At 43.1% G+C, this 27,618-nt stretch overlaps 1 protein-coding gene across 1 annotated transcript in view; it reads right to left on the minus strand.

Annotated features, from left to right (window-relative positions):
• PLA2R1 (phospholipase A2 receptor 1) overlaps positions 1 to 16,188 on the minus strand; it is a 101,886-nt gene extending 85,698 nt beyond the window's left edge. The window contains exon 1 of the mRNA XM_054562300.1: positions 15,939 to 16,188. Coding sequence (XP_054418275.1) covers positions 15,939 to 16,044 — 106 coding nt within the window. The 5' untranslated portion in view covers positions 16,045 to 16,188. The remainder of the gene's footprint in view (positions 1 to 15,938) is intronic.
• Between the last annotated feature and the right edge of the window lie 11,430 nt (positions 16,189 to 27,618).

Raw genomic sequence — 27,618 nt, forward strand, 5'->3', positions numbered from 1 at the left:
GAGGGTTGGGAGATAATAAAGGTAAAAAATGTCAAATAAATGGTGATGGAAGGAGATTTGACTTTGGATGGTGGGCACACAATGCAATATACAGATGATATATCAGAGAATCGTACACTTGAAACCTATATAACTTTATTAACCAATGTCACCCCAATAAGGTTAATTTAAAGAAGAAGAGTTTTCCATTAAAAACCCATGCAAAGCACACCACACACTACCTTGGCATGGGAAGACCTCAGTAAATGTCACTTGTTGTTATTGATATTATTATCCCTCTGGCTTCCTGATTCTCAGTCTGTAGATCCAGCTACAGATTTGGTTGAATACTGTAGAGTGCTAATCTGAGCATCCTGCAAAGAATTCTCTTCTTTCATCATTACAATAAACGCTCATTTTTACTTTAGCTTCTATAGCATACAGTGGGTGCAGACTCACTAGTTTTAAACAGTCCTTAAATACCATGATATCACCTTTCAGGGAAAAGACAATATTCTTCACACAACCAGATAACAAAATTCTTGAAATGTCTGTGCAACTCCGAATTAAGATTCTTTATCTGTTCATCTTTTACACTATCTATTTATAAATTCTATATTGCAGCTCTTTCATAGGAAAGAGAGAAATACATGATGTTAACAAGCAATGTATGGATGGGTGTAGCCTGTGAGTAAGTGGACATGGAAATTAAATATCACTAAAATTTGGAGTGAATAATGTTTTTAAACATCCGACTTATGAAGTGTTAAGAAGAAAGGAGTGATAGAATCAGAACTTCTGTAGTCACTCCTGTGATCATAAAAGTACCTTTCCAAAGCAGAAGATATTAGACAAACTTAATCCCATGCTGCCCAGTTTTGGGCTGCTCTTACCTTTCCATGCCCACAGCTGCCTTTAGAATGTAACTTTGGAAAAGTTCTTCAGCATGTGTCAAAACAAGTAATTCTGGCTTAACAATAACAATAAACATGTCATTTTCAAAAGAATACTATGTTGTGCCAAGCTAAAAATGACCCAAGCCCACTTTCCCATTAAGCTATAATAGAATCTAGTCCTAGCAGCATTACTCTCCATAAATTCACTGAAGAGAAAACAATAGTTTTCAAATGGACTATCAGGAGACCCAATATAGGTATCAATACTCTGATTTTTATTATATGCATGTATGGGTTGTCTGCAACAAAACATAATGTGATAATAAACCACCATCCTTAGTGTCTGTAGCTAGACTTCAAAAAGGATGAAAATCAAATATGGGAGGAATCAAGATTGATTACGTGTGTCAAAGACATCAGTTCTGCTTGAACACTGATTAAGTGATTAATGAAGTACTGCCAGAATTACTAAATCTCTTCTCAGTAAAATGTTATTATACTTCCCTTCATAATTATAAGTTTAGGGGGAGAAAAAAGATTGACTTACTGGAAGTAACTTATAAACTAAATTTCATCTTTTTTAAAACAAGTGAAATCCATAGAAGACAGTGGTTCTGCTTTCTACTTCTGAGATCTTTTTTAGGAAGAGATCATTGTAGACTCACTTTTTGGCCCCACAGGATTACATGTGCTTTTTTAAGGACTGAGAAGAGAATGCTTCCTCGATCAACTGTTGAACTTAAGGTAGTCATTTTACGATCACATGTAGACTATTACTTCATTTGTTTGTTCATTCATTCATTCATTCATTCAACAAGCATTTACTGGGTGCCGGTTAAAGGTGGGCACTGTGTAGAGTGCTAGAGATCTAGAGAAAAATTATTTGCCATAATATCTGTCCCTTAAAACTGTCTCTATTTATATGACTGTCTAACCACTATATTGAAAGTAAATTGTAATTGAAAAAAAAAATAAATAAAGCCTCAAAATTCCAATCTCTTCTCCCTTTACTAACCATTGACTATAGTTCAGGCAAATGCTCTTAAGATAAATGAAAACAGCCTGGCTGGTGTGGTTCAGTTGGTTGAGCACTGATTGGCTTGTGAACAGAAGGGTCGCTGGTTTGATTCTTGGTCAGGGCACATGCCTGAGTTGCGGGCAGGCCCCCAGTTGGTGGCGTGCAAGAGGCAACCTGCTGATGTTTCTCTCACACATCTCCCTCTCTTTCTCCCTTCCTCCTCTCTCTCCAAAAATAAAATCTTAAAAAAAAAAAAAAAAAGAAAATGAACAAACAAAAATAAACTAAAAAACTGTATCTATTTGTTCTGGAATCATGGGAATTCTCCTAGTTAATGAAATAAAGGGGGTTCCATCTTTCCCCCCCCAAAAAATTATAACTGCATTTAAAAGAAATTCTTTAAAACTAGTGACTTAACAAAAGGATAATAAAATAGATAAAAACTTAAGACACTTGACTAGATTCTCAAGAGATGTCATGTATGAGGTGGACTTGACTGCCCAGTGTTGTCAGACACTTCTGGGTAGAGGGAATTGTGTACGCACATACCTGACCTTTTTCCAGGGAGGGCACAGCAGAACAGTGCTGGTAGGAATGCGGACATGGCCGAGAAGACTCACTTTACCCATAAATGCAGAATCATGAACTTCAGAACTAGATGAGACTGTGAAGCTCATTTAATTGAATCACTCCTTTGCATTTTTTCCCCCAAATCCATTTTGTTTTAGACGTTTACTTATACTCATATACTCAGTGAGGACCACATAGGCCTAGGTCTAGCTTTCATTACATACATTCATTTAATAACTCAGAAAAAAGAGAAAATGAATGGCTGGAGCTCATTGCAATTTAAGGTAAGAGATTTGCAATTTTGCAATTTCAAGCAAACATTTACTGAGTGCCCAACATGGCAGTGTTAGGAGCCCTGCAGATAAAAGGGTATATACATCATATTGTTTGCCCTCAAGAAACTTATGTTCTCCCTGAGAGTATTTCATGAAATGTACAGAAAGAACTATAACTTAAAACCAAAGTTGATTTTGACATAACAGCTATAAGCACAATGATGTAGAAGCCAGGGGTAGAAGGGGTCATTTGACTTAAAGTCAAAGAAATCTCTCTCTCTCTCTCTCTCTCTCTCTCTCTCTGTCACACACACACACACACACACACACACACACACACACACTCACACATGCTCGTGCACACATTTTCATTCAATGAACATTATTTATTAGGGAGCTAATATTTATCACACATGGAAGTACATTGGTGAACTAGACTAGCATGGATGCTTGTCCTTATTACAGAGAGTCCACGATAGCAGAAGATGTCTATGGATGGAGAGGGAACCAGTCAGGTATGGGGGTTTTCTTGACAGAACAAATGCCACCATAGCTCAGAGGTGACGAGAATAATCAGCTGTAAGGGTTGAGAGCTTAACTATATACAAGACTTTGGTAGCCATAGACTATGAAGTTAGAAAGAGGTGGTTTGGGATAATTTTATAAAGAACTTGAATTTTATTCAGAAATTTGTATGTTACTTTTCAGGTGAAAGGGAGCTTTTGGAAAACAAGAAGGCGTGACTGAGGTTATGGTGTGAGACAAATTTGGGTGGTGAATCAGTCAACAAAACATTTATTGAGCACTTACTATGTGCCTGGCATTGTTTTCGAGAGCTGAGAATATAGACATAAAGGCAAACGTCCAAGTTCTTGCCCCAGAGTTCTCATTTAGGTGAGATGAAACAATCCATGAGAGGAAATGGAGAAGAGTCTGGGCACTATTGCTGTGCTCCAGCAGGCAAGACGGAAAGTATCAACTCAACTGGTGGCGAAAAGGAAGAGAGGGAATGATTGGACTCCAACCTCCAGAAAGAGAATTCAAAGAGGGAAGAAATGACAGGATTTGGTGATGGATGAAATGGGAGGATTCTGGAAAAAGTAGCTACAATGACTTGTTTTCTGGCTTCAGGTATTCAGTTGGCTGCCAGATGCCTGCCAGTCCCCGGGCTACCGTGAGGCTGGAGTCCAAAGCCTGGGGCTGCGATTACAGCGTGCTCCAGCAGCTTGAACGGTGCCCATGGGGTCCGGGAGCGGGGGTTTCTCCTGAGACCCGCCCACGTCACCTTCAGCATCCCCCTGACACAGGCACCTGCCTTTTGGAGCCCCCTTCTGCTTTAAATAGCTTTTCTCTTAGAACTGCCGGAAAGTTTCAAGTGTTAAGTAAATAAAGTATGGTTTGAAGTATGAAGCCTTGGTGGGGTTCCTGCATTTAACAAAAAGCACTTGAAACAAACAAAACAACATTTCTTAAAGAAATACCTTTTTTTTTTATGGTGGATTTTAGGCAAGCAAAGGGCTTTCTAGTCTTCAATAAATTACACTATGGCAGTGGCCACATAACCCAGTACACACAGAGTCAGCCTCTGTGCTGCTCCGTGTTAAGGGAGCCAAAAGGAAAAGTTCAAATGCACGGTTCACATTAAGTGCAATGTTTAAGACAAGCTATTAGGAAGCCACAGCTTGCCAACTGCAATCCAATTTCAATCCCCTAGCCCATTCCCCTGGGTTTAAACCTCTTCTACTCCACCCACTCACACAGCTGGTGCTGGGCTCATCCACTTCCTGCCCTGCAACATGTCTCCAATCTGCCCTGCTCCTCGTTGTTCTGACAGCGTTTCAGTTTTGGAATGGAAGGGGTCCAATCTGTAACCAGTCTAAAGGTGAGCTGCTTTTCTCTTGAGATGTACTGACCTTTTTCATCCACACAAATTTGGATTTGTGCCTTCCAGAGAACAAAGGCTTCAGATCTGATTGTGTTCCTTAGATTACTCTAAGCAGGAAGGGATGTTGTAATTGGCCGAATAAATTCCTGTTCATTGGCTGAACAATGCAGAAAATCTGGATTCTTAACATGACTTTCCAAACCAATAAGCAAGGCATTTCTGACGCTTGCAGCACGCACATTGTACTTGAAAGACCAAAGCGAAAAGTGTGGCTGCCCTTCCTGGTCCTCTCTGAATATTTGCATTTATCCCAGATCCTCTGAGACATGGTGTTTGTCTCTTTACAAGCTGACGGCTCCCAAAAAAGCCTGTGGCTTTCTATCAGTTGCCTTCTGTTAACCAACTAAAAAGCTCAGTACATTTTAAAATATCTCCTCCACCTGCCTCAGAACTTCCATCTCTTCCCCTGCCCTTACATTGTCCTTGACTTTGAGCCTTCTTTATTCTCCTGCAGCTTCTGAACCTGGATAATCACCACCTCCACAGGCCAGTGGACCCCTCTTGCTTTTATGTGTTCTTTTCCCCTTGCTCTCTAATCTCCCCAAATTGTCGCCTCAAGTTCCCTGAGGCCTATAGTACTCTGGCTCACGGGTTGGGGAAAAATGAAACCCAACTTAATCAGCTCCATCAGGCTCGGTTTTGTGAGGCTTCCAATTGCCCGTTACCAACCCCTGTGTGAAATGGATTAACCCTTTCAGACGGTCCTCCCAACTCCCTGCCATTCTCCCTCCCGTCCCTCTGTCTCCATCCATCTCACTTAGCAGCAGTGACTCTTGCAGAAAATCTTATTATCTCTTTAGAAGTTCTTTGCTGTGTCTCTCTATGTCACCAATGAATTTTAAAGCTGAGTTGAAAACGCATTTCTTCCTTTTAGCTTTTAGTTTATTTCTCCATCATTTTGTCTTTAACTCTAAAGTATCTAACAGACATTGCCGGTGTAAAAATTATTATTGACAGTGTCTCTATGATTACCTTACAGACTGTGTTGAAAATATACCATTTCAGTCACCAGGGAGCCACGTTACAAAGAGCAAGTTATGGCAAGACACAGTCAGATAGCACATTGTTACACCTCCCTCACAAATGCCTGCTTGCTGAAGCCCCAGGGGGGTGTGATTCAAAGACTTGGTCTTCAAAACGAACACAGGAAAGAACTTTACCACCGACAAAAGGACAAAACGGCGCTGGGAAAGATGTGACATCATTGAAAGCAAAGTGTTTACAGGAGCTCTCCATTTTAGCTGCTTTAAGAATATACTCACTTAAGAAAAAAATACCTTTACTTAGGTGGGAGATAGAAATTAAAATGAAAACAAAACCATTTTTTTTAATGGTAAATATATTGTTAGTCCCTGTATTCATTTGCAGGGCCGCCACAAAGCACCACAAACTGAGCGGCCTAAAGAACAGAAATGATTGTCTCACAGCCCTGGAGGCTACAAATAAAAAAACCAATGTGCTAGGGGTGTTGGCTCCTTTTGCGGCCCATGAGGGAAGAATCTGTTGTTCTAGGTCACCGTCCCTCGCCCACAGATGGATGGCTTCTCCCCAAATTTCCTTATATCATCTACTCCCTCTGCATATTTCTGTATCCAAATTTCCCTTTCTCATGAGAACATCAGTCTTTTTAAATCTGGGTCCCCCCTAATCACCGTATTGTGACTTGATTACCTCTTTGAGACCTTAGCTCCAAATAAGGCCTCATTATGAGGTGTTGAGAAATTATAATTTTTCAGGGGGACACAATTCACCCATAACTGTCCCCATGCTTCTTATTCAGGATGGCTATCTAATTTGCGGGGCCCAGAGTAAAATGAAAATTCAGGGCTCTAGCTGGGGCACAGAAGTTGAGTCAATCTCTACTTCCCATGGGCCCATCAGCGACTGCAATGTTATGTGCCAGAAAGAGCTGGGAAGACATTCAGTTCCTGGGTTGAGGGTAATGTTGCAGGAGGGGGGCCGGGGGGTGACGCATTGCAGGGAGCATGGGCGTGGGCGCTCCTGGATCCGAGGGTGACTGTCCGGGACCAGCTGAGGAGGGAGCAGGGCTCTGAGTCCCGCAGAGCCCGTCCTGAGGGTGTCACGGATGGGGGAATGAACATGAGTCATTGCAAACACTTCTGTTTGCCAGGAGAGGGAACATGGCTCTTCTCTCTAGGGGAGAAGGCCCCAAGCTGCCCTGTCCAAAGGCTGTTATTGAGAACCTGATGCACAGGGGTATGGATGCAGAGCTCATCAATCAACATCAAAAGGCTTTGTTTACAGAAAACAGATAGAGATCATAGATAACAATTGGAGGAACAGAGGAGATCTGCCCCTGGTCAGGGTCTATGAATAATGTAAATCTCCTTCCCAGTATGAGCTGGTTATTATTGCTTTTGAGTTAAGAACAAAGCATGCTTAGAGGAACTTACTTCTAGGCCTGATTGTCCCTGGGAACAGCCTGATCCAGTTTAGGGCTGTACCTGCCTTTAGTATTGTTTCAAGCCAGAGCCAGGCAGGCAGGGCAGAGCCAACAAGAGATAAGGAGACTTCTTTGAGATAGAATGAGGACCCCAGCCACCTGCAAGCCGAGCTGAGGAGGGCGGGCCTTTTGGCCCTTTCTCCGTGTACCCCGAGTCCTTGTCTGCTGCCCATACCAGCTGATGTCTGTCTTAGGACATCTCTCCTTGTGAGAGAACTTACCCGTCATCAACAACCAACCATCACAGGGCCAAGCAGGGTGATGTGAGGGAGGCAGGCGCTGTAGCGCTGCCAGAGGAACAGGTTTCGTCTTCTCAGTAGCCTTGTAATGGGGCGCATTCAGGGCGTCCCCTCAAAGGACTGAACAGAGTATTTGTGATGGAGCCTGGAGATTGGGATGTCCAAGAAAAATATATTCTCCCCAACCCAGGGCGGGCTGCCATGGGGGATGGGAGCCTTGAGTAGGGCCATTGAGAATCATTTTGCATGTCAATAACAGGATAGCTTCATCTCTCACATGCAAAAAGAGTTATTTTGCATATCACCAAAGCTAAGCAGGAAGGTTTAAAAGACTTAATGCAGAATTTAACTAGAGAGGGAAAAGGGGAGACAGGGGCCTGTGGGAGAGGAAAAGGGACACAGACTCTGGGGAACAGTGTGAAGACCACACGGGAAGAAAGAGGGGAGAAAGGACTCTTGCTAGTGGGCCAGGAGAAGTTGCCACATGGTTATAGATTAAGAGCTGGAGATCACGGCGATGCAGTGGAGGGTGCTGAGAACTGCGAGAGGCCTGCCTAGCTGAGCCCTGGACTTCTGTTCTTTTTCTTCTGAAGGACAGACAGTACCCCTGACAGGCCTGACTGGCCTAACTTGGCAAAGGGGGGAAGGCAGGATTGTGTGTGTGCTGGTGATTGTTTTAAAGGGATTTTGAGGTTTAAGGATGACATTTAGCTATTAGTCAAACTTGTATAACTTTTGAATAAATAGTTCCTTTCTGTTTCACCAAACTCTGCCATTCAGAGCCATTAATTCCAAGGGCTGTGGGCAAAGGACCCACAACCGAGGAACCCCGGGGAAGGGGCGGGGGTCATTGTTTCGGTAATAGCATCTGGGCACCCCTCTCCCCCACGGGTCCATTTGTTCGGTAACAGCCTGTTTTCCCAAGGCCTCTTTGATTATTTCCAGCCTTGGGGCCCTCTTGCCTGTTGGTGAGGTTACAGTCCCTGAAACCAGACAGGGCGTTTCCCAACAGGATAGGTGATAGGCTCCCACTTAGTCCTCACTGAACATAGAGAGGTGCTGCCAGCCCAGCAAAGACAGTCACTGCCTAGTTATACCCTTAGATGCCACTGGTCATCAACTCCCAGACCCTGGGTTTCCGGTCCCCCACCCCCAATGCAATCAGGCTGCCACGTGGGTGGAGGATAAGAGTATGAAGCGGGGAGGCTGAAAGCACATCCAGAGGGAACTGGGGAAGTGATGAATGAGCTTGTGTTGCAGCTTTTAAGTCCCTGGTTCTTGCTCTATCGTCCCATGGACTTAATGCCCAAAGCACAAATTCAGAGATAAAAATGTTTAAGAATTCCAAGACCCCAAACCACAGTGCATTAAACTCCAAGTTCAAGGCCCTAATAACCATGGGTCTGTCTGAGACTGCCAGTCACATGCCCATAAAGCCTGCTCTGTTCTTATTTGTACAAGGCTAACACAATAGGAAAAGGCTATAGGAAATTGCTTTTAGGGTAGAGCTGCTTGCAGGTAAAGAAAATCTGCCTCGTCTGCTCATCTGCACAATGGGTTTAAAATTAAGGCCGGCCTATCAGATCCTGATAATGATTACCTCAGTCTCTGTGGCCATGATGGGCACTTTATAAATGTTAATAGGAGGAAAGAAAATCCTAACTTTGAACATGGATAACACAAATTAGTCATAAGACAATGGTTATAGGAAGATAATCAATTCGAATTTCCTGTTTTTACTTTCATAACTGAAACGGATAATCCTTAGACTCACAGATAACAAAGATAGAACTGATGGTTGCCAAAGGGAGGAGGGATGAATGAAAAAGGTGAAGGGATTAAGACGTACAAATTGGTAGTTACAAAATAGTCATGAGGGTGTAAAGTACAGCAAAGAGAATATAATCAGTAATACGGTAATAACTATGTACAGTGATAGGTGGGTACTTGAAATATCGGGGGACCACCTTATAAAGTACATGCTCATCTAACCTCTATGCTGTACACCTGAAACTAATACAAAATACAACTTAAAAAAGAAAAAGGAAAGTTCTCACGAGCAGAATGCCAAAAACTCAAACCAGTAAAAAATTTTTATTAACATATTTCTTTGGAACTGCAGTAGTCTGGAGAGTATCATAAATTAAAAAGTCATATGGACACACATGAAAGCAGAAACCTCTTGCTGTTTTGTTTAGCTCTGTTTCATTACAACCCAATTTATAGAAACTCTAGTAATATTCCTCCTTTTTTCTGAGTGGCTTTATATTCTTCTCCAAGTGACTTAATATAATGTTTATAGTGTTTTGTTTCTTTTATGAACTGTAATATTGCTTTTCACTTTGATCAATTAAAAAATGTAATTAATGTTCTTAGGTTTTTACTGGAACAGCTCAAAGCCCTTTAAGGATAATTTCTAAAAGAAAATGGAAACAAAGGTCTACAAATGTCTCAAGTATATTACTTTGATAGATCATATGAGGATTCATCACACAGGGACGAGTTCAAAAGAAGCAAAACAAAGGAATCATTTTTTCAGAAAACGTAATCCAAATAAGCAAATTATTAGGTCAGGGAAAGGGAACTGAGAGGATAACTGAGCTCTCTGTGTGGCTCAACCTTTGTGGTCATCGGCTTGAAATCCCTGTTGTGTGGTATCAGTTACTGCGACAACCAACAATAGGAGAAGAGGTTATGAGCTTAATGAGAAAGAGTAAAAGGACCCAGAAAAACTGAAGGTCCATGCTGACTCTCCAAAGCTCAGAGGAAAGAAGCCAGTCAAAGACTCTGAGACGACGACTGTGTGAAGTGGAGGAGATTCTGAGAGATGACCAACAGAGATGGGAGAAACAGTCAGATGATTGGAGTGGTTCATGGCCAGGAAGGGCAGTTAAACCAGTATCTGATCTGCTTTTACTTAAACTCCAAATCTCCAGAGTTTAGGAAACTAAAAAATAAAAGAAACAACCAATAGCTTTGTACATTTCTGCCTTATTAAATATTCACTCCTACATGTGGGAAGGGAGGAGTTGCAGAAAGTAAGAGGCTTGTCTCCTGTTCCTCTTGCCACAAAACCAAATCACTGGCTCCCATCAAACAGTTTACAGAATGAACTATTTAATGGAGCCACAAGGCTCTTCAGGGGTTCAAATCCCCACTCTCAAGTTCCTGTAGGCTCAAGTTACAATAACCCTTCTTGATGTATAAAAGTATTAATATAGTATCTACCTGATTTGGTGGGGACTCAGTGTATTAATGTATGTAAAGGGGCACAGAATAATCACTCCCCAAACATCAGATACTATTGGGAGCAGTTGAGAGGGGCTTTTAACCTTTATATCAGGAATGGAAGCTATGAGGAAAATGTCAGGGTCACAACTTCTCCCCACTGCTGCCTCCTGGTGGTGGCTCTCATCACCCTCCTTCAGAAACCTTTCCCAGGTGGCACCCTGGCCTTCCTTCAACACTGGGGTGCTCCACCCTGAGCCTCTTCCTCACATTCACTATGTGATACCAGCAGATTCTCCGTTGTCCTCCCCACTCCAGACAAAGCCTTTAACTTACACACAGATGACCAAACACTCTGTCCCGGTGTTTCCTCCGCCGCAGGTTGTGGCCCACTGAATGGGTCATGAGATCAATTTAATGACGAACATTACAAAACAAAATAGAATGGAAGAGAGTAGAAAGGTAGCAGCACATCATATTAAGTAAAGATATTTTTTGACAAAACCCTGTTTAGACCTGTATGTCTGTACAGCCGTGCATGCTTGGCTCCTCAACCTCCTCTGCTCCAAGGAGCCTCCTTCACCTGTTCTCCGTTTTAGTGACCACTCCTACAACCACACCTCGGAGCTGGTCACTGCTGAGCACAGGTCCCCCTCCCAAGCTCATTTCCATTGTATTCAACATGATCTACTCCTCTAATCCTGCCATTCCTCCCATCTCCATTCACGGAATCTATTATATTTTTTTCTTCCTCTTTACTTCATATTTCTGAATCCAAACTTTCTGCTCCTCAGTATTCCTACCGGGACTGATTTTTTAGCTTAGGTCATCAGCGTCTTTCTTAATGGACAAGTGCTTAACCCTCCAGATGGTCTCTTTGCTGCCCGTCAGAATTACCCTTTTCAAGGCCCAAACTGGCCATGGCAGTCCTAAACTTACAAGTGTGACCTGGTTCCCCTTTGTCCAAACTCACAAGACCCATCGCAGCATCACCCAATTCACTCAATCAGATTTTGTTTCCCCGTTAAGCATAGTGCCTCCAACCAAACTCTTCATTCCTCATCTTGTGCATGCTTCCAAATAGAGACATGCCATAGCTCCTTGTCCTGCCATTGCCTTATTCTGGGGGGTCTGTTCATTCACAGAACCTGTTGGGGCAATGTCCCTGCGTGCATCTCACACCTTGTCCATGGCCTGCCAGCCATGGGAAGGCCCTTGATTCAAGGGCAGAGCACAGGGCCTGGCCAGACTGCTGTGACCAGTGAGGCCAGATTCCTCTCCTAGGAAATTAAAGAACTCTTCCAAGGATGACATGAGAGCTACACATGAAATATCCTGCAAGCTGAAGCAGAAGAAACCAGCACCCAAAAAGAACCCAACAGGGATCACCAAGCAGCTCCTGAGAGGGAGAAAGGGAAGAAGTAGTAACTCCATTCCAGTGGCTTGTTCTTGGTTTCTAGGAGGCCTAGTAGCACAGGAGAATCTGTCCTTGGGTCCCCTTGAGATCCTGGTACCCTTGTGTCTAGCCCCACAGATGCCTGAGTAACCTTCAGGGCCTACTTTCCTCCATCCAAAAGAGTCCAGACTAGAACTTTTAGCCCATTGAACTTCTGCTGCCCAACATGTGATTCTGTACTTTTGCACATACTCTACTTTCATGGGAATGTTCTAGCTCCCTTTTCCCAGGTGGCAACTACTTACCTATCCTTCAGGAAAACAAATGCCCTATTGTGAGTTTCCAGCCCCTGAAGCTAGTCCCTCCTCCACATCCCTTTAGCACTCAGTTCATTCCTTATTGTCATAACACCTATTTTGAAACTGTTGGTGTTTCAGAATCTGTCTCTGGATGATGCTCAGCTTCTTGGGAACAGTATCTTATCCTGCTCGTATGTTTGTCTCCCCAGTCTGCACGTGAGTGGGTGGTTCTTCTGGTTCCCTACCCTCACCAGCAACCCTGGAGTTCACTCACCTGGTACAGTTCTCATTTATTCCCACTGACTTTCTGTGTCTCCCAGACTGATAGAGCTCACTGTGGTCTACAAGTGCCAGGAGATTGGTGCCCCAGGAGGGACCTTCCATCGGTGGTGGGTGGAGGTGGTGGAAGAACATCTGTGCTTCCTGCCCCTCAGTGGGTCCCTCAGGAGGATCTCCATGAAACTGAACCCCAGTTGTCTGTAATGGCTTTCTCCTATCTCTTCCCTGTCTCATTTCCTCATTCCTCTACTGTATTTCCTAGAATCACCATCCAAATAAATTACTTGCATCCAAAAAAAATACATGTCTCAGAGATTGCTTTTGGGTGGATCTAAACCAAGGGAGAGAAGAAGCACATAATGCCTGGCAGACATTGAATGGACAACTGAGGCCTCCCAGCCCCTTGCCCCTCTTCCTATTGGCACAGAACATCAAAAGACACCTTCACCTTCTCCACTCAGTTCACTTTCTTCTCTCCAGATAGGGCCCCCTGGTCAAGCACTTCGACCTCATGCTCATCAACTCTTCACTTCCTATGGGTCACTGGCCATTCAGAAGACCCTACCCTGACCATCGCCAACAACTGATACAGCCACGGGCTCCCTCCACTCTGGCCTCTGAGAAGCTGAACGCTACAAGAGGAAACTCTCCTATGTTGGCTGGGGCAATTTCACATATACAATTTTCAGCCCTCCATATAGCATCAAAATCCCTTTGCTTGTCCCCCTCCCCCAAATCATTTTCTTTACAACCTCCACAAAGACTATGCCCACCTTTCCCTAGGATGCCCCACTTGCTTCTTCATTTTCTCACTCTCCTCCCAGTCTCTAGGGTACTTGAGTAAATGAAGTTATCCCATGTTAACACTTGTTAGAAGAAAGGATCTGATTCCAGAACCACAACGAGGGCCTCTAGAATAGCTGATGAGAGACAAGAAGACCAACCACTGTCATGCCAAGTATCGTGCTATGCTCAGGGCAGCAAACAATTGTTACAGGCTGTCGACCTGTCAAAATTGTCTGAACCAGCCAGAGAAAGAGGGCACTACGGTGATACTGAAACAAAAGAACAACACGTTAGTATTGTTGTTAGGTTCATTTTTATATATAAGGAAACTGAGAGATTAAGTAACTTGCCCAAAGTCACACAGCTGGTAAACAATAGAGCCAGGATTTGAATCCAGGCAGTCTGGCTCCCAGAGCCCATATAGTTAACTACTATATGATGCTGCATTTACTGATTTTTGAATACAAAATAATTGATAAATGACTGAAAAGTCAGCACAATACCATCATTTATCTGTCTCCCAAGGCTGGGATGTTTATAATACATATCAGAACAATCAATAATACATATCAAACAATTCAGATAAAAATACCATGCATACGATCTGCCTTGCATTATTACATATCACATATTAGTGGATATGAAACTGAAATAGGTGCATATTTTTTCTTGGTTACTCTGTGGATGCCAATGATGGCTAAAAGCTAGTGAGTGTGGTACACTGATCACAGTGGGAAACTGAGGCACCCCAAAACACAGTTACACCTCAGCTTCCACACCTGAGATACGGATGGCTAGTGGAGGCCTGCGTCAGGTCCCTTCCACTTTTGTTTATCCACCTTTGTAGACAAGAAAAACGTGATTTCAAACCTGGCTAGGTTATATTTGAAATTTCACTGATGTGGGTGATTGGAGTCAAGGAGGGAAGCCTTTTTGAGGATTGGTACATTCAATGCCACATAATCTCTGTGCTCTTTAGAACCTCAGTAGCAGCATTTTCGTATCTGAAGAATCTCTGTGCCAACTATGTCAAATGCTTCAAATACGCAAACTGTCACCTGGAGTGTACAGGAGGTAGCAGATGGTTCTGGACTGAGAGCATCCTTGAGTACCAAAGAGGAAGCACTGATTAGAACTATCTCAGGCCAGCATTTAGGTCTGCTACATGTAGAAGGGATTAGCCCTACTCAGAGGATAACCAGCACATTCTCTCTGTGTGACTCAGTTTCTGTCCTATGCGTGGCTGCTGCCTCGTTCTAAATATGCGATGCTCAGGAAAAGCCCACATTGTAAGACAGGAAGGAACAGCACTGTGCAGCAAACTCTCAGTGGAGATGGATCACACCACGGGGTCAGAAGTGCATTCACAGGAGCATTTTTTACTGAACAACCAAGGAGGTAAGAGGCTCTGAATCGTTGGCCACTTTAGAATTAGAATTGCTCAATCTGTCCCTGATAAAGCCTCCTGGGAGTGCTAGAGAATACAGTCTAGAAAAGATACCTAAAAATGTATCCATAACATGTTGAGAAGCAAAAAAATGAAGGTAGACATTGATGACATCTTGCTTTACTCCCTCTCCAAACTTGTCCCCAAGGGCAGAGAGGATGGAGGCTGCAGGCGGCTCCTCCTGTTGGCTGAGCACCCCCCTGCCTCCCCTCAGACCTAAATTTCCACTTTGGGCTGCTGTCTTCTCTGCTTCAGAGGCAACACGTGCAGTTATTCATTACTGTGGGCCCCTGCAGGACAGCCTCTTGTGTCTATTTACACATCTCTTTACAAATCTTATGTATAGCAGGTGTTCAACAACTGTTCGAATTTGTTCCCTGTGTGTGCACATGTATGTTGCAAGGCCAGGGGGACACTTTGAAAACAAACTCTAGCCCACTGGGGTGCCACGTGCCTTGCAAAGGGTCTCACTTCATCCACAGTGGTCCAATGGATATCATAGACCCCATTTTTCTCACCGAGAGAAACTGAGAAGCAAACAGGGTAATTTGCTCCAGTTCACACAACTCATCAGGGCTACAGGAACGCCCCTCCCCCATCTAGTCTGAGAGGCGTTAATAGAGAAGATTAAGTTTTCTTTCCGGAAAAGGGAGGAGAGGAGAGGCCCATTTTGGGCCACTCCACAGGTGGCAGCGCACATCCAAAGCACTTGCTTTGGGAGAGGACGAAATAGAACATCCGTTTTGCCATCATATATTCGAGAGATGCTCCCTCCAAATAAACAATCCTGGGGATCTGACGTTTTGAAAGTTCTCCTAAGCCCCTATGCCCGGCTCCTGCGCAGCCAGAGTTGAGTAGAGTTGCCTGCAAGCCCAGGCCCCGCCCCTCCTCGCTCCAGCGGCAGAAGCTTGGAGGATGCAGGGCCGAGGGACGGGGTGCAGGGCTCGGAGAACGGGATGCAGAGCCTTCTCAGGACTGCAGAGATGCGGCCACCATCTAAAATCGGGCGCCCCAGCTGCTATCGCTTCCCCCACCCCCCAGTTTCGCTGTTTCTCCACTCCCTTGGCCACCCCAGCCCCGACGTGCTCATCTGGTCCCTCCGGCCGGGGACACTCACCGTGCCACTCGGTGAAGCGCTCGGAAGTAAGAGCTGCCGCCTCTCCCTCGGCACAGCCCTGCGGCGCCCCCAGCAACAGCAGCAGCAGCGACAACAGCAGCAACATCGCTAACCACTGGGCTCGCGGGCGCCGAGACCTACTGCACGGGAGGCGGAAACTCAGCGCCCTCTGCGCTCCACCTTTCCCGAGGGTCTAGCGACCCCTGAGCCCCGAGACTCAATCCGTCACCCCTGTGGCCACCGTTGGCGGACACTCCGGGCTCCCCGCTGGGAGACTGAATGCCGCGAGGTTTTCGCCGCCCTACCCGCTCAGGCTTGGAGAAGGAGGAGGAGGGGGTGGACCATCTGCCCATCCCAGAAATTCCTGCCTCTGGGGGTGGGGAGAGGGGAGGGGTGAGGCTGCCCTGTGAACGTTCCTCCTGCTTCCAGTCTTGGGGGTGAATGAATTGAGGATCTCTGGAACAGGAAGTCTGACAAACTTCCACCTGGATTTACAAACCACCTGGATTCTGGTAAATTGCGAATTTGGCAGCAGCCAGCTTGGAGTAAACCAAGCTGTTCTGCGGATCCGGCCTGTTAGGAGGGACACCCCTCCTCTGGAATGTGGACTAGTGGGGATCCCTGGAGAACAGTTTCCACTCTCCTCACTGCAGAGTACCCCAAGGTTCTTCCATTCTTGAGTTCTTTTCCCTTTTAAAAATAAAATCCCCGTTCCATCTCCTTGGATCCTTCAACCCAGCAAAATAGCTGGATTATCCTACTTTACACCCCTTACCCCGTTATCCCATTTTATAGCTGAGAAGGCTCGTCCAGAAGGCGAAGTGATTTGCTCTGTTACTCCTTAATCCAGCAAAATTTGCTCCTTAAACTAGTCAGTAGGAAAATCTTGACGAGAATGTAGTCCTTCTAACTGTAGTCTTTCAAATAACTAGCAAAACACTAAAAACATTTGATATTCATGAGACCTTTCCTAACAGGACCTTGACATTCATGATTAAAACATAAGAAGAAACAAAGCAAAAGGGAGCTTTAAAAAAATAAGGGAAGACGGTGGGATCTTGGAGAACCTTGCCTTTCTCAGTTGCCTATTGGCCAAGACCAAGCCAATATTTTTGAGTAACACTGTTATAGACCAAATTATGCACCCATCCCCCTCCCCAATTCATATGTTGAAACTCTAACCCCCCCCCCCCGCCCCGTGTGATTATATTTGCAGATAAGACGTATTTAATTAAGGTTCAATAAGGTTGCAAGGATGGGGTCCTAGATAGGACTGGAGGCCTTATAAGAAAAGAAAGAACAATCTTTCCACCTATAGGCACCAAGAAGAGGCCATATGAGGACACAGAGAGAAGGTGGCCACTTGCAACTCAGAAGGAGGAACCCTTGCCAAAAACCTTGATCTTGGACTTTCAAGCCTCTAGAGCTGTGAGAAATAAATTTCTGTTGTTTAAACCATCCAGTCTATGATATTATGTTATGGCAGCCCTAGCAGACTAATAGAACGCCTTCGCCTGCTTCCCCGGAAAGCAGAAGCTGGGGTGAGATCTCTAGGAAGGTGTGGGATTGAAGATCAGTGGGAAGATCAGGGAAGACAGAAAAGTCTCTGCTGTTCCCACTACAATAGCAACATGTGTCCGGGCCTCCAATAACCTCAGAAAACCTCAACACTCTCTGCCCTGGAGATGAAAGAGAAAAACATTTATCTGTAGGCTCACTGTCCCTGCTGGTTAAGGGAATCCTAGGGTTATTCATTGCTCTGCACATTTCCATGGCAATGATAAGCTTCCAGCATGGTCCTGCCCCGTGGCATTTGAGAAGCTCAGGAACTGCAACGAGTGCATGGGATGGCTAGAGACGAAGTGTTGTTGGGCTGCTGCACAGCGAACCTGGGGGAGGCCTGTGCGGGCCTGGCTGCCCCCCGGGGGGGTTGGAGTAAAGGGTGGGGCTGAAAGGATTTGCAAGATTACGTGTGTGTGTCCCTAGTCAATAGCATTACATCACATGTAGAAGTCAGCATCCCTGCCTGAAAACATGCAGAAAAAGGTTGCATTCATCATACCAAACTATATAGACTTCAGTCACAAAACATGTATCAATCTCTCCTATGGCTTCTGAACTACATTGTGAGTCTAGGAATATCCCCAAAGTAGACAATTTAGTTTTATCTGAGTGGGCTGGCATTGACGGCAGCACCCAGGTGCAATTGACGTAGCATATTTAGGTAATAAAGCGCATGACTGATGTTCATCTTTGGTGAGGTGCAGTGCAGTGAGAGTCAAAAGGAGGCAAGAGGAGTTAGAGTGGTTGCGCAGCAGTTACATGTGCTCAAATAAGGTGGAGGAGAGTATTGGGAAGAAGTTGCAGGAAAAAATACAAAGGTTGTGTAATGGGGTACAGCCAGGGCCTCCCCAAAGGGGACTTGTAATGGGGTCCAGAAATTGAGGTGTCCAAGGAAAATAGAGGATATTCTCACCACCCCACCCCACGGGCTGCCAAGGGGATGGGAGACACGGAGCAGGGCCTTTGCGAGCTATTTTGCATGTCAGTAACAGCTGGATAGCTTCATTCCTCATCTGCAAAGACGGTCATTTTGCATATCAACAAGGCTAACCAGGAAGGTTTGTGTAAGTTTAACCCAGGACGTAACTGGGCAGGCAGCATTCCGGGTTGCAGCTGCAGCGCCTACTGGAGGAGTGGGAGATGGAGTTGTGGGGGAGGATTCCTGCGGGGGTTGGGACTTAGGCACAGCAATCATGCCAGAGGCTTTTGACCATGTGGTTTTGGGAAGCAGGAAAGCAAGATGCAGCAGCCATGAAGGCAGCTCCCCGTCACAGCACACGTGCATGAGAGCTTGGAGATGGTTTGCTCCATGCCGTGGGGGAAACAATGCGAAGACCATGTGGGAAGGAAAGGGGAGAAAGGACTCTTGCTAGTGGGCCTTGAGAAGGTGCCACGTGGGTTTGAATTAAGAGCTGGAAATTGCGGCAACACAGCTGATGGTGCTGGGAACAGCGAGATGCCTGCCTAGCTGAGCTCTGGACTTTCGTTTTCTTCTGAAGGATGATTTGCTGGTATGTAATTCTTTACATGTGTCAGTAAGAAGAACCAGGTCTCTCTTGTCAACAGCTGGAGTGAGAAATGTTTGTGTAGGAGACAGCGAGTAGGCGCGCCTGGCCGGAGTGAAGGATAGCAATTGGAGCACCCTGATGAATGAGAGCAGCCATGGGACACTGGGCAACCTCCCACTGGATGTGGGATTCGGCTGAGATAGTCACCTGTTATGGGCTTCAGTCTTATCCTCTAAGAAATGGGGGTAAAAAAGCCTTTCCTGATTCACAGAAGATAATATTCCAAAGCAGTAGTGCTATGAATATGAGCAGGATAAAGGGGAAACAAGACATATTTTATCTCCAGAGCAATTAGTGTAATGAACAAAGGTGATGATAGCTTCCTGGCCTATCACATTACATTTCCTATTCAACGGTGAGGAGATTCAGTAAAGAGCTAACCTCCATGTCTTCCTGAAACATTGCAGCTCTGAGGTGGAAATTTGTGGCAGAGAGCTTTCAGCCTTCAGAGAAGTGATCCTTCCTCATAACCCAACCTTGTGTGTGTTTCAGATTTATAAAGCAGGGGAACGTGATGATTAAAAGAGGCTCTTTGCCACCCACCAGCAGGTGGCTTAGCCACCTTTAGTCTCGGTTTTCTTCTCTGAAGAATGCAGATGGTGGTATTTGCTTCATAGTGTTGCTGTATTAAATGAGATCAGTATGAGCAGTGCTTGGCCTGGAGTCCAGCATATTGTCAGTGTTCATTCATGGGAGCTGTGAGTGTGGGAGAGAGTGAGGCAGCAAAGGGAAGAGTAAAAGACCTCAGAATCACATGCCACAGAACGCTGTCCTGTTGTAAAGTCTCCTGACCCCAGCCAGCAACGGGCCATAAGAGGTCTGTGCCTGCAAGGGTTTGTGCACCCTTCTATCACTCAGTTTGTCATTTTGAATTGGAATTTGTTATTTGGTTATATCTCTCACTTGAATGTGAGTACCTGGAGAAACCAAATATATTTTCCTTCTCTTTGATTTCCCAGGGAAGCACAGTTCCTGGCACTTAGTAAGTTCTCAAAAAGTCTTTGCTGAATAAATAAATGAATGAAGAAAGGAAAGAATGAAGTTAACAGGAATAGTATTTGTAGTCATTTGAAACGCAAGAAAAATATTAGAGACTTGAATTATGTTGAATGAAAACATTGAAGAAATTTGAGGGATTTAAAACTCACTTAATGTATGGGTTATGGTGAGAGCCAAATCAACAAACACAGTCATACGTTGGTACTTGTTGGCTTCAGAACTCGTCACACTGTGCTGGTCACATTTTGATGAGAAAAAATTGTTTCGGCACTTAGCGCTGGCTCCGGACTCGTTGCACTTGCTAGAACTTGTATGAGTCACAATGTCACCCCACAAGAGAAAGTGGCTTATCACTCGTTGCTTGCTTGATCCTCATTGGTTTGGGCACTCTTCAGGAGATCTGGAATGAATGAATGAGTACTGAGGTACCGTTGTGTTTTTATTTTATTTTATTTTTTGTGCACTCTAGGAATCAGAGTCTCAGCAAGGAAGGGTGAGACGCTGATTTATTGTGAAGACTTAATGGAAAAAGAACTGTTTGCAAAGGTATGGGCAAAGTGAAGAGAACCAAGACAGGAAGGCGAAGACCCAGTTTCTAGCAAGTGCAGGAAACTGTCATTGCTCCTGGGTCTGAAGGAGCAAGGGCAGGAACAGTTAAAGCAGCCTCATGACAGCTGTCCCTTTGGGACAAGGAACGTCTGTCTAACTGGACAAGAGATCAGTAACCACTACCAAACTGAAGTCTGTCAGGGAGGAAACGGAGAGAATAAATAGCCTGACCTGAATTCTCCTGCCCTCTCATCTCTTCCCATAGCTGATCCCAGCCAGAAGTCAGTGGGCAAGGAGTCCACAGAGGTCAGTTCCCAGAGCACAGAACAGGGTGGAGAACTATAGAATGTGAGTCTGGAGAGACAGGCAAAGAATATCCTGTCTTCTGTCAATCTTCATACTTGTGTGGAGGATACAGCAAAGAACACAGCACAGTGAATCCTCATCCATGGTCACAGAATCTAGAGTTTAGGCAGAGGTGTCCAACCCATGGCCCACAGGCCGCATGCAGCCCAGGATGGCTACAAACCTGGTCCAACACAAAATTGTAAATTTACTTAAAATATTATGAGTTTTTTTGTGATTGTGTGTCACAATGTATTTAATGGGCGGCCCAAGACAACTGTTCTTCCAGTGTAGCCTAGAGATGCCAAAAGGTTGGATACCCCTGGTCTAGGGGGAGAAATATAAAGGTAATCAAAAAATTATAATAGACTGTATGCATGTCATGATAAGAGGGTGTGTCTGAAACATGACAAGTACTTAGAAGGGCCATTTATCAAGGCCTGAGGCTCAGAGAAGGTTACCGGAAAAAGTGGCATCCAAACTAAATCTTGAATACTTAGCTGACTTCAAAAGATGAAGTTAAGGAAATGAAAAGAAAAGTCACCAATTGGAACAAACTATTTGCAAATCATACGTCAGATAAAGACCTTGTATCTAGAATATATAGAGACCTCTCAGACTCAATAATAAGAAAACTAACAACCCAAATAACAAATGGGAGAAAATGTGAATACTTGACCAAAAAAGACATACAGATGGCAAATAAACACATGAAATGATTTTCAAGACCACCAGGCATTAGGGAAATGTAGATTTAAACCACAATGATATACTACTATACACCTATTATAATAGTTAAAATGAAGTACACAAACCATGCTAAATGTCAGCAAGGAGGAAGGATGAGGAGAAACTGGAATATAAAATAGAGCCATTACTTTGGATAACAAGTTGGCAGTCTTTTAAAAGGTTAATAAAACACATAACTGCTTCGTTTCCTAGAACTACCATAACAAAGTGCCCCAACTGTGTAGCTTAAAACAACAGAAATTTATTCTCTCACAATTTTGTAGGCTAGAAGTCCAAAATCAAGGGGTCAGTCAGCAAGATTGTTTCTTTCTTGAGACTCTGAGGAAGTCTCTTCCATACCTTTCTCCTAGTTTCTGGTGGTTGCTGGTGATCCTTACCATTACTCAACTCACAGCTACGCACTGCAATCTCTGTCTCCTTCGTCATATGGCCTTCTTCCATGTATAGCTCTCTGTGTCTCCACATGGCCTTATAATGACATCAGTCATTGGATTTAGAGCCTCCCCTAACCCAGTATGACCTTGTTGTAACTAATTATATCTGAAAAGACCCTATTTCCAAATAAGTCACATTCTGAGTTTCTGGGTGAATATAAATTTATAGAGACACTACTCAATCTAGTACAACAATCATATGATCCAGCCATTCCACTCCTAGGTATTTACCCAAGAAAATGAAAGCATAGTCCATACAAGATTTGTACATGAATGTTCATAACCACTGTGTTTTTAATAGCCCAAACTGAAATGAATGGATAGATTTAGGTATATCCATACAATGGAATACTACTCAGTAATAAAAAGCAATGTGCTATTAATGCATGCATGCAACAACATGGCTGCATCTTGGAATAATGCTGAGGGAAAGAAGTCAGAGAAAAAAAAGACTATATACTTTATGATTCACTTGTATAAAATTCTGGAAAATATAAAGTAATCGATGGTGACAAAAAGTAGATTAGTGGTTGCCTCTAACAGGAATGCAAATGGGGATAGTTGGAGGAGGAAGGCTTGGCTTAGCCAAGTTAATGGAAATATGTTCCAGATAGAGGAAACAAGGCAAGATTGGACATAGGCACTTGAGAAACTCTTTTAGCAGAGAGATTGTGTATTGAGGTAGGAAATTCTGGGACACTGAAAGTAAATGGAAACCTGGGGGTAAGTCCAAAATCATGTTAAAAAACCTTTGTGCTAACGCCAACAGGCAGCCACTAAGGGCTGTCATGGTGACCAGATTTATAGGTTATATCTTCAAGAGAAAATTCGTGCTGTAGGATGGAGAACGGATTGGAGGGGAGCAATACATAAAGGTTAGGAGGCAGCTGCAGGGATCTCAATGAAGAATTTACCTTATCCAGACTAGACAGTGGGAGACTGGGAGACGTGAACACATACCGCAAGATGTTTAAGAGGAAGGATCATCAGGACACAGTGTTTGACTGAGTGTGTTAGGGGGAAAGAGAGGAGTTGTCAAGGATGATGTCCCATTTCTGGCACAGCCAATCTAGTGACTCCATCTAATCAGGGAGGAATTTAGGGGAGAAGTAAGATTTCAGTTTGCCATATGTGTAGAAGCTTATAGGACATCCAGGTGGAAATATCCAGGGGGATATTGCATATATGTTATCAGTGATAGAAACAGGATGGGAGTACAGATTTGGAGTTTATATGTGGTTGATAATTAAAACCATGAGAGTAGATTTGATTGTTGTAGTTGAGAGAGAAGGAAAGAAGTCTGAAAAGGACTAAATGGACAAGTGGGGGTAGGCAGAGAGGAATCTGGGGCCAGATGGGCAGTTTCAGATCCTGGCTTTGTCACTCACTGGTGGTGGGACTTGAGTAGGTTGTATGACCTCCATGTACCTCAGTTGCCTCATCTGCACAAATGTTATAATAACAGTGCAACTTCATTGTTTTTTATGGAGATAAAATGAGTTAATAGCTGAAAAATGTTTAGAATAGTGACTGACACAGTAAATACTCAGCAAAAGTAGTTTTTATTATTGATTGTGATTGCTTAAAACAAATAATGATATTTTTAGGGCAAACAAAGAATGAATATTGATTTGTTTTTTTGCTTGGTGTAGAGAAAAGCCATATTCTTGTACCATTTCTCTTTATTAGCTGCCATTTAAGAAGTGCTTGCTCTGTGCCAGACTTTGCCCCCAGTGTAGTGGTGAAGAGGGTTGGACTGCCTGAGTGGGAAGCTGCTTGGTGACTATGCCAAGTCCCTGCACCTCACCCAGCCTTAGTCTTCTTTCTGTAAAATGGCGTAATGGGTGTCCACCTCACCCAGCAGCATTATTTACAATAGCTAAGATCTGGAGCAACCCAAGTGCCCATCAATAGATGAGTGGATAAAAAAATTGTGGCACATTTACACAATGAAATATTACTTGGCCATTAAAAAGGATGATATCTTACCATTTGCAACAATGTGGATGGACCTAGAGGGTATTACTCTAAGTGAAATAAGTCAGTCAAAGAATGACAAATACCATATGATTTCTCCTATATGCAGAATCTAAAGGACAAAATAAACAAACATAATTGAAACAGACTCATAGACATAGCGAACAGACTGATGGTTGCCAGAGGGTGGAAGATTGGGGGCCTGGGTTAAAATGGTGAAAGGATTAAGACATACACATTGGTAATTACGAAATGGTCACAGTGATATAAAGTGCAGTATAGGGAATATTGTCAATAATATTGTAATAACAATGTGTGGTGTCATGTGGGTACTGGAAATATGGGGAGGGGATATTTTGTAAAGTATATGACTGTCTAATGACTATGTTGTACACTTGAAACTAATATATAATAATATTAAATGTAAACTGTAATTGAAAAATAAAATTAAAAAGAAAAGATTGTTCACATAACACATGGAAGCACCCTATAAACTGGCAAATAATGAGTGGTAATGAAGTATAACTATGATTATTAGATAATACCCACAACAGTTACTCCACAAGGTAGGTATTTATAATCATTATATACCAATGATGACACTGAATTTAAGTGAGTTATCGTCCAAGCCCTACAGTAACTACGCATTAACTTCATGTAATAAGCTATCTCATTAAGAGGAAACTGTACCACAGATAAAGGAAAATATAGGTTTATGAAAGACATGAGTTTTCTAACCTATTTAATATGTATTTTTAGCAGCTTTCCCTAGCCATTAATTAAACACTTCTGGATGTGTTCAAAATAGTGCCTTTTGTCATGATTTACAATGGTATTTTAACTAATAAAACCCACGGTGGCTGGAGTACTAAGGGGTGGAAACAAGTGAAAATTCTTTGGGTCAAGGGCCAATTTCAGTAGCGTGTTAATGAACTCGTTTTTCACCTTAGTCCAAGCAGCAATTTATATCAACTTAATTGTATTAATGGCTTTCCCAGTGTGGTATTTAGCCAGACAGAGAGTTCCATTCACTTGGAAGTTTCAGTTGAGCCTCTGTTGTCTTTACTAGGCCTGCCAGGGTGCCTTAAGTCTGCCCTGTCAGAGCACAACCTAACCTCTGCACGCTCATGCTCTCCTGTTGCTTCCCACGCATAACCTTGCTGAGGATGTGCAGGGGAGGAAGGCAAAGGAGCATACATCCATGAAAGAGAGAGAACCCTCTGCAGAGAATGTCCACTAGCAGCACACGTTCTCCGAAAGGTAGCTGGCCCAGTAATGCTTAAGCCTCTCTGTGGTCAGAGTCCTCTACAGAACTTTTCAAAAACAAATACACAGGGTTCCATCCCCAGAAGTGGATGATTCAGGAGATCTGGGGTGAGACTCCAGCATCACTATTTTTTCTAAGTTCCCAAGGTTACTGTAATGTGCAGTTAATGTATAGACATTCTGGGTCTGTGCTCAGAACTCACGTTAGGTGCTGAATAGATGAGGGTAGGAGGTGATGTTTGGGATAAAAGAAACGAAAGCAAAATCTGCAATAAACCTCCCAGTTGGGTGAGAGGAGGCTAATTTTAAAAGTAAAAGCTCCAATTGGTTGTGTCGTAAAATTACAAAACAAAGGAGAAGCAAGCGGTAGGAAGCCATAACAGACATAGTGTGGCTGTCACAGGGGAAAGTTACTGCCTGAGTCTCTAGGAGCCCCTATTTGGGAACAAGCAAATTACCTCCTCAGGCTTTGGTTCTCGTAGGATTTACTCAGAAGGACTAGGGAGTGATCAATATTTACTTAACACCCATTAATCATTTTCTAGTAACTTATTTTATTCCACTTAATATTCAGTAAAGTGTACAAGATAGTTTTTGTAATCACCAATGCTCCTTTTAAATAAATACAAAACAAACAAAACAAAACAAACAGAGGGGTGGCTGCATCTTTCTTTTGATTTTCATCCAAAGACACCCCCAGTAAATCCAGGCAGAGTCTGTAGGTGTGTTCACATCTTAAAGGAGTGGGCATACGTGAAGGGGAGAAGGGGAGGAAGATAAAAAGTAGCGTAAAACTGATGGGTTTTAAATCTTTCTTCCATTATTTCTTAGCTGTGCTACTTTGGTCAAAACACACAATCTTGTTGTTTCCCACCTACATCTGAGACAACAAGAACCTACCTGGCGGGCTCATTGTAAGATGAGAAATAATGTGAGCCAAATGCCAGTCGCAGGCCGGGCCTCTTGGAGTATAGCCACAGCCATTCTCAGGGAGGGAAGGGATCCTAAGGGATCACGCACAATGAGCCTCTGGTGTATTCATACTTGTCTTATCATGCAACTTTTATTTTTAAGCCAATGTGAAATTCTAAAGCTCAGAGTAGAAGAGATAATGGGGATTAGGCAAGAGAGAGTCATGGGGCTATAAAAAGAAACTCGTACATAAAGGTTTTCACCTACACTTTTTAGGTTAAACTGGTTAAATATTAAAGTTCAGTGTAGCTTTCTGAGGAGTTCTGCAAAGCTCAGTGCATAGAGCACTAAAAAATTGGCGGACTTGTTTTATATTGCTAGTTCTAATAATCATCCAAGGCATGCTGCAGAGCTTTTCCACAGTTTAACTTTTTTTCTTGGTTAAAATAGAAATCATGGTGTTGTCACATATCTAGATTTTGTAAAAGGAGAATCTATGGATGGCTAATTGACCAGGAGTCCATGAGTATAACTTAATTTTTTTCTGCATTATGTTTATAAATCAATATATAGTTTTGTTCCTTGGCTTTATTTATATTTTGTTACTAGAAAAAAGCGATGTATTCATATAAGGCCAGAAACCTCAGCCTTTTAAACTCATATCACTAAGTTAAATAACATTTTTAATATATTCCTAGTGAGTGCAGTAAATCATAAAACTATAAAAGGCCTTCATTGTAGCTTTATTGAGATAAAACGACAAACAAGCAATTGCACAAATTTAAAATGTACGATTTGAAACTTTTTGACATATCTATACATCCAATATTGTTATAACAAGGAACCATTATTATAATAAGGTAATGAACATTCCATCATCTCTACAAATTTCAGTGTTCCTTAGTAGCCCTGTCTCCTATCCCTCCGAATCCAGACCCCACTCAACTGTTGATTTGTTTTTTGTCACTCTAGATTAGTTTGCAATTCCCAGAATTTTATATAACTGAAACCATAAAGTATATACCTTTTTTTTTATCAACTGACTTCTTTCACTCAGAATAATTATTTCAAAGTACAGACATGTTATTGCATGCATTAATAGTTCATTTTTTTCTATTGCTGAGTACTATCTCATTGTATGGCTATACCATAATCTGTTTATCCATTTACCTGCTAAGAGGTATTTGAGTTGTCACTAGTTTTATGCTATTACAAATAAAGTTGCTATGAATACTTATGTACAAATCTTTGTGTGACTATATCTTTTAACTTTTCTTGAATAAACACCTATGAGTGAGTAACTGGGTGATATTATAG

The sequence above is a fragment of the Pteronotus mesoamericanus genome, unplaced genomic scaffold (genome assembly GCF_021234165.1).
Source record: "Pteronotus mesoamericanus isolate MK-2021 breed Mesoamerican mustached bat unplaced genomic scaffold, CSHL_Meso_final scaffold_651, whole genome shotgun sequence".
Lineage (NCBI taxonomy): Eukaryota > Metazoa > Chordata > Mammalia > Chiroptera > Mormoopidae > Pteronotus > Pteronotus mesoamericanus.